Consider the following 14922-nt stretch of genomic DNA (forward strand, 5'->3'; position numbering starts at 1 on the left):
ATGTTAAACAACCATAAGAAGGAAGCCTTCAACTTTTATTCACTCTACTTCTGTACAAACTATAACCCACACTTTCAACCCATAAACTGACCTTTATTTGCCAAATTCAAATCTGAGGACTTTAATACACTTAATCATAATAACATAGTTTTCTCTCCTTTGTCTGTATATCAGTGCTTGTTTGGGCACTTATTTAAAAATTTTATTCAATTCTGTCCTTAAAGTCATTTTTTTAAATGAGAGTACTGATTACTAATGATAAGACATATGGGACTCAAACTTAAAATGATTTTGGCCAAAGATTGAAATCATTAAGCATGCTGAAAGCAGAGAGCATTTAGCCAGAGTCAGAATCTCATTGGATTTAAGTATGTCTACTATATGTTTAATTGTGAAGGAAGAAAAATATGAATGTACATTGAAAAATGGAGGTCACCAAAAAATATGTCTAAGAGGAAAAGCATCATTAATACCTTTTTTAAAAGTTTTCTGAAGATGAAATCATCAATCTCCCCAATCCTTTGTAATCTTATAAAACATAAACTTATTGCTCTACTTCTCTACATAAATTCAGAAACATATATACAAAATATGTATAAAACATATAGACAAAAATATGAGAATGCCATGTGAATCAACTCATCCTTTCTCTGAAAAGAACGTCCATCTGTAATTTATGAGAAGACAGTTATCATCTCCAATATCACCCACAATATATCAACATACCCAAAAAACCCTGACATATCCATAAGAACCATCCATGATTAGTGTGTCTGTGTATTTACATATATGTGCAACTTAAGATGAAAATTCTACCACCTTACTGTCCAATACATATAATTTAGTATTTTCTAACATATAATGAACCCTTCATTCATTCATGTATTTAATATTTTTTAGTATCTACTAGGTGCCATCTTAAATAATCATAAATGAATTTTAATATTCCAAGAGGACCTGAAAGTCCTAGTATTTGTGAATCTGAATAATCAGCATCTGTCAACTCTATTCATAAATCCAGGAATACACAAGTTTTAATTATGCCAGCTCCAAGTGTTAGTCTTCCTACATGAAGGAAGACTATCTATTCCCTTGTGAAACTTACTCATATTTGCCTTATCAATAAAGTTGGTTTATTTAGAAATTAACCAAAATCAAATTTTTTAAATACTTATGATAAAAATAATGGCAAAAATAAAAATTTAAGAGTTTACTATGCGCTATATATTCATCTTATAATAATACTTTAAGAGAAGTACTGTTTTTAATGCTTGTTTTACAGATGAGAAAATAAATTTGTCCATCCTCTTCATATTATCTCTCCTGTGTCTTCCAGTCTCTATTAAATTTTATAATTCAGCCCTGGCCAGGTGTTTCAGTTGTTTGGAACGCTGTCCCATACACCACAAGGTTGCAGGTTTGATTCCCAGTCAGAGCACATACCTAGGTATGGGTTCTATCCCGTCAGGGAGTGTACAGAAGGCAACCAATTAATGGTTCTTCTCTCACATCGATGATTCTCTCTCTCAAGATCAATAAAAACATATCCTCAAGTGAGGATTATTTTTTAAATTTATAATTCAATCCCTGCATATTAATTGTATTTTTCACATTTAACTAAGGTTTACAAAGACTAGAGTCTTATTAATTACAAAACAGTCAAAGATGTATCCTAAAAGACTATTCAAAAATTTGGTCAATTAAATTTTACTGAATTAACAAATATTATATTCCAAACTCAAACTTATACCATTTACCCCTCCCAAAAACTACTATTTTTTTAATATGCTTAGTATTAATATATTTTTTAAGAAATTTAAACTGAACCCACTGTATTTAATAATCCTTTAAGTGAAATTATAGTTTTAAGGCAACACACTTACCTATTCTGCACCTGAGTAGCTGCAAAATGAACGTAATTCTTCTTCTCAAGAAGCTTAGCTAGTAGATTCTCAATTGCACCTTTCTGGTTTTGAAAAGCTTCTTCCAAAAACTGGTACCTTAAAGCCAAAACAAAAACTACATTTAAAACAGGAAATTATTAAGATTTTGGAAACGAGGAACTGCTTGCACAGGTAAATCTTGAAAGCTTACTTAAATGATCAGCATTATATGCTGGCCACACATACATTATGTCAATAGCAACTTTTAATTACCAATACCTCCTCATCTGACCCAACCCTGAAAAGCCATTGTAAGGTTAAAAAAATAACTTAAAAACTGTTCAAGTGCTCTTACATTAGAGTTCTGATTCAGGATGACTTTTTTTTTTAATCCAAATATTAGCAAAAGTTTAATAAACAAGCTGCTTTCTCTCTGATGATAATGTACCTTATGAAAACAATATGCGTAGATAGGAAACCTTGATTTGTCATCATAGCTCTAAACCTAGCTCCCTGAGAGGACTTAAGAGCAGATATGAATTTGTGTCATTTCTACCAGCTATTTGGATCTCATCTGAAAAGCTTTTTTAACTTTAGAAGAATTTACAGAAAAAACAAAAATGACTTTGACAAAGGTTCTTCTTAAGGTAGTTGTTCTCAACTTTCACTGAGAAACTAAAACCATCTAGGATGGTTTACCAGTATTCTTAAAATACTTTTAAAGATTCTGATGTCTAAAATGTAATATAAGATTCTTATTAACCAGTCTGGAGTAGCACTAAGGCATCAGTATTATTTTAAAGCTCTCTAGGTACTTATATATCTAAGATTGCAAATATCTACTTTAAAGCTTATTTACAGATATTCATCAATCCATCCAATTTTTCATTTAAAGGAAATTTAAAGAAGCTATTTCAAGAAGCTATTTCTTTAGGAAAATATTTTCAACAGCATTATAAACCATCTTACTCTTTAATAAAAATGCCTGACATCAGGTTTTAAGCAACCACTCTCTCTTAAACCATATTAATGCTCAAAAATAATCCACAAATACCCTTCTCTAACTATATACACAAAACTGCAATAGGGGGTAAAAAATATTAAGGTGGAGCAAAGGAAACTTTCCCTCGCAGCCATGACCGAGTAAGGGGTACCACACTAGCCCTGCCACCAAAAACGATAAAACAAGACAAAAATATATGAGGCAACTGTACTCAGTCACTAGAAAGCCTTTGCCAAACTCATTTTTCAGAGAAATTCTGCAGTCCTTTGGAGGGAATCACAATCACCCTGCCTCTCTGTCTGTAGACAATTTCATGATAACTGGCACAGAGAGCTAGAGACCAAGCAGAGTACAAAAGTTTCTTTGAGCTGAGGAGGCAGAAATCAGGGCTGGAACTACTAAGCACCTGGAATCCATGGAACAGGGTCCTGGAATAGAAGGAGCTGTGCAGAGAGAGGTTGAGGAATTAATGAATCCCTCACAAACCCATGTGCAATGTCTGTGCTACACGTACACAGAATAAGGTCTTGCAGCTGCTACAAAGTTGACTATGGAAGAAAAAAACTAGAGGTCAAGCAGTTCTGGCAGACAGAATTCCAGCTGAGCCAGTGGGGGAAGGGACTTTGTTCACCTCCCAGGCATCTACCTCAGAAACCAGAAAGGCCACACCTTAAAGGAAAATAACTATAGTTGGAAAAACTTCTACCCTAGGCCTATCTTGTCCTAACAAAGCCTAAAAGCAAACCTTCATTTGATCTTTCCAGAAACACAGTTTAGAAGTTAAGTCCAACCAAGCTACAGGCTTGGGAAATGCCTTGGGCTTTCCACAGACCATCCCTAAGTAAGTGTAAAAACAACCTTACCAAAAAAAAGGTAATCAATCAACCAGTAATTTAACTGCCCCCTAGAACAATAATTAAGAGTCTGCAGAGAAAGAGGATCCAAAGTTTCAATAATATATTACCCACAATATCCAAATCTCAATAAAAACTCACTAGGCATTCAAAGAAATAGGAAAGTATGACTCAAAGGAAAATATACTAAAAAAAAAAAAAAAAACTGACACAAGATAGTCCAGATGTTCTATTAATCTAAAATTTTAAATGGGCTATCATACATTTTTTTTCAAAATTTAAATGAAAACAGGTTCTTAACAAGTAAACTGATGAGAAAGCTCAGCAGAAAAAAATGGAAACTATTAAAAAAAAAAAAAAGAAATGGAAATTCCAAAAAAGTACAATAATTGAAATAATTCACTGGATGGGCGTGGCAGCAGATGGGTGATGGCTGAAGAAAGGGTTAGTGAAAATGAACACAAATAAAAAGTTTTAAAGTCTGAAGAAGAGAGAATAGATTGAAGGAAAATGAACAAAGCCTCAGAGACCTGTGTGACAAAATCAAACAGTTTAACATATGTGTGCCTGGAGTCCCACAAAACAGTAAGAATGTGGGGGGCAATTTTGTGAATAATGGGTCAATTTCCCAAGTTTAATAAAAGCCATAAACTTACAGATACAAGAAGCTCTGAGAACCACACACACAATCTATAAAATGCAATACATACCTAAAAACATCATAGTCAAATGGTAAAGACCAAAGAAAAAGAGAAAATATTAAAAGCAGCCAGATATATCATTAAAAACAAAAAGAGGCCAGAATAAAAAGTAATGACAGCTTTTAAATGTTGAAAGAAAAAAAATGTCAACCCAGAATTCTATAACTAGTGCAAACATCCTCCTAAACTGAGAATATTCCAGTGAACAGAAACGGAAAGTATACATTTCCAGCAGACCTGCAAAACAAGAAATGCTGAAGGATATACTTCAGTACAAAGAAGCATAGTAAGAGATGGTAACTCATATACAGGAAGAAATAAATGGGTAAATATAAAAGCCTGGGCTTTTGTTTTCCCTTCTCATAATTTCCTTCAAAGATAGCTTTTTTTCTTTAAGTACTGTATCGTAAGGTTTATAACGCATGTATGACTAACTGATATGGCATTAGTACAAAGGATAAGGGTTTGATAACCTATATTCTTTCATAAGGTTACTATATTTGTGAAGTGGTAAACAGTACAATATTTTAAGTAGACTGTAAGTTAAAGCTGCATATCATTAGCCCTAACGCAATCACGAAAAATAATTAAGAGGTATAACTTAAAAAGCCAAAATTGGATATAAAATGAAATACCAAATAAAGTTTTAACTTAAAAGATAGCAGGAAAGAAACAACATAGCCCTGACAGCGTGGCTCAGTGGTTGAGCATCGACCTATGAACTAGGAGGTCAAGGGCACATGCCCGGGTTGCAGGCTCAGTCCCAAGTGGGGGGCATGCAGGAGGCAGCTGATTAATGATTCTTTCTCATCACTGATGTTTCTATCTCTCTCTTCCTTCCTCTCTTAAATCAATAAAAATATATTTAAAAAAAAAAAAAACACAACAAAGTGCAAAAGAGAAAAAATACAAAAAGTAAATGGCAAACTTAAACCTAACCATATTGATTATTACATTATATGCAACAGGATTAAAACATTCCAATTAAAAGAGAAAGGGCTTCCAATTAAGAGACAGAGCAAAGGGCCCTCAACTATTCATACACCTTAAACCTGATTTCTATGAAAAGACACACAGAGAATTGGTAATTCCTGTATTTAGGCAACTTTATTATCTCTTTTTTCCTTATATCTATATAAATAAATATCTATTAGTGAATGAAATGTCTAAATCTGTGTCAAATACAGATGTTCCTCAACTTACGAAGGGGTTATGTTCTGATAAACCCATTGTAAGCTGAAAATATCTTGTCAAAAATGCATTTAACACACCTAACCTACTGAACATCATAGCTTAATCTAACCTACCTTAAAAGAGCTCAGAACACTTACATTAGCCTACAATTGGCCAAAATCACATCACTGCCACTGCTCAGCATTACAAGAGACTATCACACCACATATCACTAGATCAAAATACTTTAAGTCAAAATATTGTAAGTCGAACCATCGTAAGCCAAAGACCATCTGTCCTATTCTAGGTAGGCTCTTTGGGACTCCGTGAATAAAAGGTGGAACCAGCCTGGCCCACATGGCTCAGTGGTTGAGCATAGGTCTATGAACCAGGAGGTCACAGTTCGATTCCCAGTCAGGACACATGCCCAGGTTGCAGGCTTGATCCCCAGATCAAGTATTTTCAAAGTTTGGATTTGGGTATGAAAACACAGTGGAGTCAAGGATGGTGCCAGGATATCTGACCTATACAACAAGAGAGAGAAAAAAAAAATGCACTGGCCACAAATGGAGATGGGGCAAGCCTGCCAGTGAAAAAGTTTTGGAGAAGATGACCAGTTCAATTTTAAATATATTTGATAAAGCAGACACTCAAGTCGAGTTGTTACAGTCTGTAGAAGAGATAAATCTGAAAGTACACAATACTGAGAAATATATAAATATGGACATCATCAGCATATGAATGTTATTTAAGACCACATGATGTAGCTGTAAATGACCACATGGAGTAAGACCGGGCATATCTAACATTAGGAGATACAGGAAGGTAAGCAAATGAGACTGAGAAGAAGTAATCAGTGTAGTACAAGGAAACCTACAAAAATGTGGTCTCCTGGTAGCCAAGTAAGTAAAATGTATTAAGGGAATTATCAACCATGTCAAATGTTGCTGATATATATGGTATTAAGATGATTACCAAGAAATGACCTCTAGATTTAGTAAAGCAATGGTATTGGTGACCTTGGGGGGAAAAAAGTTGGTAGAATGCTGACAGTCAAGTGTGTATATATTTAAGAGGAAAATGAGACAGTAGAAATGGCTCTCTTCAAATATAAGCATACTTTCAAAAAGTTTTGCTGCAGCCCTAGCTGGTTTGGCTCAGTGGGTAGAGCATCGGCTTGAAGGCTGAAGGGTCCCAGGTTCGATTGTGGTCAAGGGCACATGCCCAGGCTGCAGGCTCAATCCCCTGTAGGGCCGTGCAGGAGGCAGCCAATCAATGATTCTCACATTATTGATGCTTCTATCTCTCTCTCCCTCTCTGAAATAAATAAAAATAAATTTCCAAAAAAAAGTTTTGCTGCAAAGAGGCATGGGAACAGCTGTTGGCAGGAAAAGTAGATTAAAGAAAAGGTTTTGTATTTTCTTTGTTTTTAAAGATAAAAATAGAATATTGAATACTGATAGGAATAACTACTAAAGACTGAAAAACTGACATCAGCAGAAAAGGACAAACTGCTGAAGCAATGTCCTTGGCTAGATAACATGAGATGGAATCTAAGTGTGTTAGTGGAGAAATTGGCTTTATAGAGAGACAAGCATATAATGGTGTCCCAGTTCCAGGCATCACAACCAAATTCAAGAAGGGAAAGGCTAAAAAGGCTGACACCTGCAACATCTGTCCCTTTCATCAGGAAGGCAAAAGCTTTCTGAAAATCACCCACAAAGCAGAATTCCACTTATGTTTTATGGCCATAAACTGTGGATCAGAGCTACCCTAATGCCAGGAATGCTGAGAGAGACAATACTTAGCTTTTCCAGTCTCTATATTTGATGCTAGACGAGACAGGAGTTGAGAATTCTCAACTTATCTCAAAATGTATGGCATATGACATTAGCTCTCTTCAAATGAGAGATGATCCTTCCATCCATTATTTAAATATACTTAAAAACTGCTTAGAGCCCTGGCCTTGTGTTCAGTGATTAGACACTGGCCTGCCCACCAGGGGGTCTCAGGTTCAATTCCTGGTCAAGGGCATGGACATGGGTTGCAGGTTCAACCTCCACCCCCGGTTGGGGAGTGTGTGGGAGGCAACCAGGAGGTGTGTCTCCCTCACATCTGTTTCTCTCTCTCCTCTCCCTCACCCTTCTTCTTCCCGCCTCTCTCCCCCCTCCCTCCCCCTCCCTTCCACTCTCTCTAAAAATCAATAGGAAAAATATCCTCACTCCTTGGGAGAGGATTTAATTTTCAAAATAATTAAAAATAAAAAACTGTTAAAAATCATGTGTGAGAGATAGCAGAACTTATGAACTGGTGAACTTCACTGTAAGGCAATCTTTTTAATTAGAAATGAACCCCAAATGTCAACATTTAGAGACTTCTTTTGATCATTCACTTTCTCCAGAGAGTTAAAAGGCCTCTATTTCCAGAAAGGGGAATAGAGAGAAATAGTGAAATAGTGAAATTGGAAGCAAGTTGGGGGAAGTGAAAGTCCCAGTTTAGTGTGCAGATTTAATGTTAATCTTTACAATTTGGCCAAATTCCTCATCCCCACCCTCCATTTAGACCTAATATCCCCAAGTTCAAAGCCTTTGATTTTATTTATTCAAAGAATAAGCCCATCTTTTGTGATACCTATTACCTCTAGAGTGGCTTCCTTTCTATCTCCTTTACCCTTGGGTTGTAGTTCATTCAACTCAACTAAGTCAAATATCAGAATCACTAGATACTCAATATTCTTGTTATTTTTTAAATTAACTGAAATCTCCATTGGTGACTTCTTGATATTTATAAGTCTATACTTTTCTTTATTCATTTACTGTGAGGAGAATTATTAGAGTAAGGAGGGATAACCCCATGGTTACTAGAAACCATGTAACATTTTAAGGTACAAAATGTCATAAAGTTTTAAAGCTGCTTTCCTTTTTAAGAACTTACAAGACCATAAAGAAATGTCTGAGCCAACAGAAGTTGTTAACTTGAGACAATATAGGATACACCTGGTGGACAAAAAGAGATTACCACTTTAATAACAAATTAAAAGCTAAAGTGCCGGCACCAATGAATTCTCTGTTACAATAACCTTGGGCAGCCTGTGAAGAAGTGGATGGCTCATCAAGACTAACAGACTATTAAAGCTTTAATAAAGTAGTGCCACCATAGCATCAGCAGTCCCTGATATGGTTTCAACAGTACAAAAATACATACAGCAGGCTAAAGGAACATGGTACTCAGTGATTGGTCCCGAAAATGTTTTCTTCTCTGCCTCAATCTCAAAAATATGCCAGCAGCAATTTTCCTTCCTGCGCAAGGATCCCAATTTACATTTACTATACTGCCACAGGGTTATTTCAATTCACCAGTTTACTGGTATAATTTGGTTAGAAGGGATTTAGACTTTTTGCAGGTTCTGAGCATAGTAATACTGTATTGATATCATGATAATATCAGAAACTAACGATGAAGGTAGGACTTGACTTAAATGCAATGGAGACACACACGACCAACAAAGGCTGCTAATAAATCCTGCAAAGGTCCAAGTACCCACCCAAACTGGTGAAATACTTAGGAATAACCTAGGCAGAATAACCTTGACATTCCACAGGTAAAGAAATACAGTTTTTGCCAAGCACCTTTAGAACTAAACAAGAAGCCCAACATTTGGTTGGTATATTTGAATTTTGAATATTACCACACCTGATAATATTACTAGTACTAATCGATACAACCACCTCAAAGAAGGTCATTCATATTTGAATGGGGGCAGGCCATGTCTGAATTGCAAAAAGTAGTCTATCTCCAGATGTGTTTGGGGCCCTATGATCCACACTCGGAACAATTTTGGAAGTATCAGCAACAGAGATTGTGCAGACTCGAGTTTATGGGGATGGGGGTGGGCTAGAGGGGTCAATGGCGGAAAAGGGGGGACATATGTAATACTTTCAACAATAAAGATTTAATTTTAAAAAATAAATAAAAATAAAAGTAATACCTGCAAAAAACAAAAAAAGGAGGAGAGGGAGGGGGAGGAGGAGGAGGGCGGCTTAAATTCTCCTGTTAAGGAAGCAAAGTCCAACTCTTCAGGCTCTGGAGGATATGGAAAGAGGAAAAGAAAGGGTGTGGAAGAAGTCATGCCACATGTTCTTGCTTCCCCTTCTTGATTTGGAATTGGAGCGTCCTGGCATGGTGGATCCATCTAAATGGGTCTGCAGGAGTTTATGGACATAGACTAGGGGATGCTTCAAATCAGAAGCCCCTTAGGTAGCTGTACCCAACAGGAATTTGGGCAAGAGCATGAAAGAGGCAGATGGAGGAGGGGAAGGAGAAGAGCCTCACAATATGGTTTGATGCAGGGGACCCAGCACTCCCAGCTTGACACAGTGAGATGGGTACTGATCTGCTGAAAGGCCCCTCATCCAGATGAGGCCTGAGAGGTTGAAGAGAGGAGACACTGATGGCCATGGGCATGGGGGGTCAGCAGGCAGTAGTGGATGCCATTAAAAATAAATAAATAAATAAATAAATAAATAAATCAAGCCAGCCAGCCTATGAGTACTACGCAGCAGCAACCACTGGGATTTTGGACCAGAAAATTCCTGGATACTGTGGTAAAATGTACGCCATGTAAGAGAAAATTACTGGCTTGCCATTAGGCATTACTTGAGACTGACTCTATGACTTAAGAACATAAAATAACCCTGAAACCTGAAATTCCCATAATGTCTTGGATGATGATGGAGCACTCTAATAAGGAAGGCAGTGCCTAAAAGAGTTCTGCATACACAGAAACTGTGCAGAAACATGCAACAAGGAGGATGCAAAGACGTATTTATGGCTTTTATGAGCAGGTGCCTAGCCTCTTTTCCCTTAAGTATGATTTTGGAACCATCTGAGGAGCTGCTGAATCCTGTGATCCCACAGGTGGTGCTCTAGAAACAGCTATTAACCAACAGAGCTGCTTCAATTAGGGATGACAGTTCCAAGGTGAAGGCACATTCGGTTTGGAAGGCTACCACGCTAATTGAAGAAGGTAACAGCAAATCCTATCAGTGAGCTGAACTGCATGCTGTTGTCTCCTATATTTAGGTTTTTTTGAACTCTGCAGTTGGCGTCAGAAGTGAGGGTGGTCTTGTGGACTGTTTAACTTCATACAGATGAGGACGAGAAAGACTCTGGGTAAGACTCAATCAAGTATGCAATATTGAACACTTTCAACTTTGACTACAGGGGACCTCTGAAGGGTTCTTTTAAAAAAGGGTGGGGAAGGGGGCAACTCCGTATCTTACCAAATCACCCTTGCCGCAATATGGACAGATGAATTTAACAAGATAACTTCAAAACCAGGACACCAGTTAGAAATGTGTTGAACCTAGGTTTTTAATTCCAATGACATGGGTTCTGCAATAGTCTATCCAGGAAATGTAAAAAGTATGAACTAAAGAAAAGGGGAAAAACATTCAACAGATAATTAGGACCTGGTATATTTTCCTTTGTCAAGGAAAATGATAAAGAAAGGGGAAAGATCATGGCTAAACTTAGACAGAGGGGCAGTGGAAGCTTTCTTTCATGAGAAAAAGGATGCCATCTTCTTGTTCTTTTTGAATCTCACCATTAATTTAAAACGCTTAAGAAATCTAAGATTTCTCAAAGATCTAACTGCAGCTGAGAGAAAGTAATCTAGTATCTTACTTCGATTATTACAAAATAATCAAAGGTAAGATTTGGCCCTGAGGTAAAGATAGGCACAAGATTAGTACCCTCAGGTAAACTGTATTCTAGGTTCTATAAAACATTTGGGAGAAAAATAAGCATATGAGCTAAAATAGATCTGGGGTCTGACCACTTTATTCAAATTCTGGTTCTACCACTAACAGTGAGACCTTGTACAGATTACTAAAACTTTTTGGGAATAGATTCCCTTTCCTTTAAAACAGTCATGATACTAGTACCAACACTTCATGGGTAATTGGTGTGAATTCAGAAAAGTGTGACACAAACTATGGATTAATGTATCACCTCCTTTTTAGGAGAATTCTAAATGAATTCCAATGAATCTAACAAATTAAAACCTCTAAGACATCTTACAGTTAAAAAACAGATTAAAGTGTGGTTGATCCAACTTGACCTACTCTTTTATGGCATGAGATTCATAAAACCTATTTCCAATTCAGCAGAACTGTTGTAAGAAAATTCTGTATGGCTAAGCAAGACCATCTTTTTAACTGTAATAAATAGATGTCATATCAACTGGGAAATTTACTAGAAAATTTTGTCATATAACTGACAAATTTCAGTACGTTCTATAACAGTTAGGATGTAACAAACTGGTGATAAGTAAATACTATTGAATTCTGAGGTTATAACGGGTTAAAATACTAAGATATGTATTAAAGAATTAGTAACTATGATTACTTAGATGCTTATAAATCCCTGATTTTTCTGCAAATTGTAATATCTAAAATGATATCAGTTTATTTATGCTTTAATGTTAAAATGGGTACCATTTATCCATACCCAGGGGAATATTACCTTTTTAGATGACAGCTTATAGCCTAAATAACACAGCACTTGAAAAACAGTGTATCTGAACCAAGGCAGAGCAAACAAATACAATTCCTTTCTTACAAACCCAAATCCATATAATGCATTTTTAACAAATCATAAAACTATTAGGTATGAATGTGAAAACCATTAACTTATCAAAAATAATGATTTAAGAAATATATAAAATTGAGAATTAAAATGCTAACAAACAAAATTATGGAATACATATTTGCTTTAGGAAAAGTAAATAAGAATTTTTAAAGAACTTTTTATAATATTTCTTGATAAGCAATTATGACTTCTGTACCTATGTTCTTTGTGTTCCAATAGCTGACAGTCTCTACATGTCAGTCTATCACATGTTTCACAGAAAAGTTTCAACTGCTCTTGTTTGTGTACAGGGCAGAAAACAGGGCGCTGACCAGATGCTCCAACAGACTCTGTAGCAAAATAAAACATATATTTTTAAACTAAACAAAATTTTTGTCTAACTTTCTAAATTCTTATCGATACTGGTATCCAAAGCTTATAAAGAATATGCAGAAATGCTATAGGGGCAAAAGAGGGAGATTAATAGTAATCATTAAAATTGCTTCTCTCTTACCTGAAACATCTTCTTTCTTCCTGATCAAGTGATCTTTAGTGAATTTTACTCTTTGATGTGCTTCAATACACGTCTTACATAGCCACTCTCCACATTCTACACAAAAGCCAACTGCACTTGCATTGTCTTCACAACTAGTACATACCTAAAAGAGGAAATAAATACTAAGCTACATTAGATTTAGAAAATATAGATCCACAAAATAAAAAAGTGAAAACTGTCTAACATACTTCCAAATATACTAATTTATGTACCCAGAATAAAATTACTTTATTATCCATTTATCTTTAATGAGATCCTCTCCTTCCAGATCAAACAGTCAGTTGGTAAAAATCTAAGTCTCAGAACACAAAATCTATAAAAGATTTCAATTTTCCAGTAATGATCTTTTGTCTCATTGAGTCAGATTTGAGAGAGTGTAGAATAAAGATATCCTTTATTTTCAATTTGAAAGATATAACTATAGCAGAACTAGCCTAATTTATGTAACAACCCAAACATGCTTTTCTAGTAATTTACATTTTGATATCAAGATAGAAATATAAAGAAAAATTGAGAAGCATACCTGTTCTGATTTCTCATCAGAACTGCTAGGAGCTTCAGATGTATCTTTCACAAAATAATTATCCACAAGGTCTATCTGTCTGCATTCTTGGCGGCATACTGGGCACCGTATCACACCAACTACAATACAAAATGACAACATTAAGAAATATTTTTCAGAAAATATAAGGAAAACTGTGCATGTTGCCCATATGAAAACTACTCATTCAATATGTCACTGACAACACCAAAGAAATGAGCATTAAGAGCTAAGTAAAATAATCCATTGAATTATTCCACTGGAAAAAAATGATAACCTATTTAGGAAGAGAAAGACAATCATTAATATGCAAAAAAGTTTAAAGGTGCATCTTTATTACAATATGTGTTTTCCTAAAGATATCCAGGTCCTACTCCTTGAAAAACCTGTCAGTGTCACTTATACAGCAAAGAGACTTTACAGCTGTGATTAAATTAAGGCTCTTGAGATGGAAATGCTGTCCTGGATTATTTGATTGGCCCTAAATGCCATCACAAGTGATCTTATAAGAGGGAGGCAGAGGAAGATTAGATTACAAAAAAGGAAAACGCAACTGATAATGGAAGCTTTCGAGATGGAGCCACAAGCCACGAAATACAGGTAACTTCAATAGTGGCTGAAAAACACAAAGAAACAGACGCTTTCCTCAGAGCCACCAGAAAGAGCCAGAGCTGCTGACACAGACTCTGCAAGACACTCAGTAAAACTGAATTCAAACTTTTAGCCTCCAGACCAGTAAGAAAATAAAATGTGTTGTATTAAGGCCCCAAGTTTATGGCAATTTTGTATATTTCAGTTGCTGCTGTAACAATCTATCATCTTATAAATTCTGACTTAGTTCAGAACTACTTGAATTCATGTTAGTGTGGGAAGAAAGATCACCTGTCCCTTAACCTGCTATCACTCTAGCATCTATAAAAATAGATAAACCTGCTGAGGTAACATACAGATGTTAAAGTTAACAACTAAAATATAGCACCACAGTCAACACAACAAACTAATTACTACATATCAGCCATAAATTTGAGGATACAGCATAAATGACACAATCCTTACTTTTAAGAGAGGGTTCCAAGACTAGTATATAAATTTTACTCTTTACACCATGCAGAGATAAGGAGAGATGAAAACTACAAACAAGAAGAAAGCTAAATAAGTGAATGAGAAAGTCCAGCATGTGTCAATCAGAAGTTCTAGAAGTTCATGAAGGAAAGGAGGCAGAGATGCTTTATAAAGAGATAATGACCAAGAATTTCAAAACTGAATAAATGAGTTCTCAAATTGCAACCCAATTTCTGAGCAGGATAATTAAAAATAAATCCACACCTAAACAAACCAAATATGGAGCAAAAACTCTTCATAACTGCTAATATTAGAAGACAATCAAGACTAACAACAGAACTACCTCATCAGTAAAAAAAACAATGCCAAAAGATAGCAATCTCTTCAAAGCTTTTAGCAAAAATAACAGCCAACCTAGCAATCTATATCCTGATAAAACTATTACTCAAGTGTAAAAGGAAATTAACTTTTCAGACATATAACAGAACTACTTATTGTTGTAATAACTAATGAAGCATT

The 14922-nt window shown here is 35.6% G+C and overlaps 1 protein-coding gene across 2 annotated transcripts in view; it reads right to left on the minus strand.

The window, feature by feature from the left end:
* TRIM33 (tripartite motif containing 33) overlaps positions 1-14922 on the minus strand; it is a 64787-nt gene that overhangs the window by 33054 nt on the left and 16811 nt on the right. For both annotated transcript variants that reach the window (XM_054711378.1, XM_008147363.3), the window contains exons 2-5: positions 13324-13442; positions 12759-12903; positions 12462-12594; positions 1884-2000 (exon numbers count right to left, since the gene is read on the minus strand). In XM_054711378.1, coding sequence (XP_054567353.1) covers positions 1884-2000; positions 12462-12594; positions 12759-12903; positions 13324-13442 — 514 coding nt within the window. The remainder of the gene's footprint in view (positions 1-1883; positions 2001-12461; positions 12595-12758; positions 12904-13323; positions 13443-14922) is intronic.

This window comes from Eptesicus fuscus, chromosome 22 (assembly GCF_027574615.1).
Source record: "Eptesicus fuscus isolate TK198812 chromosome 22, DD_ASM_mEF_20220401, whole genome shotgun sequence".
Classification (NCBI taxonomy): domain Eukaryota; kingdom Metazoa; phylum Chordata; class Mammalia; order Chiroptera; family Vespertilionidae; genus Eptesicus; species Eptesicus fuscus.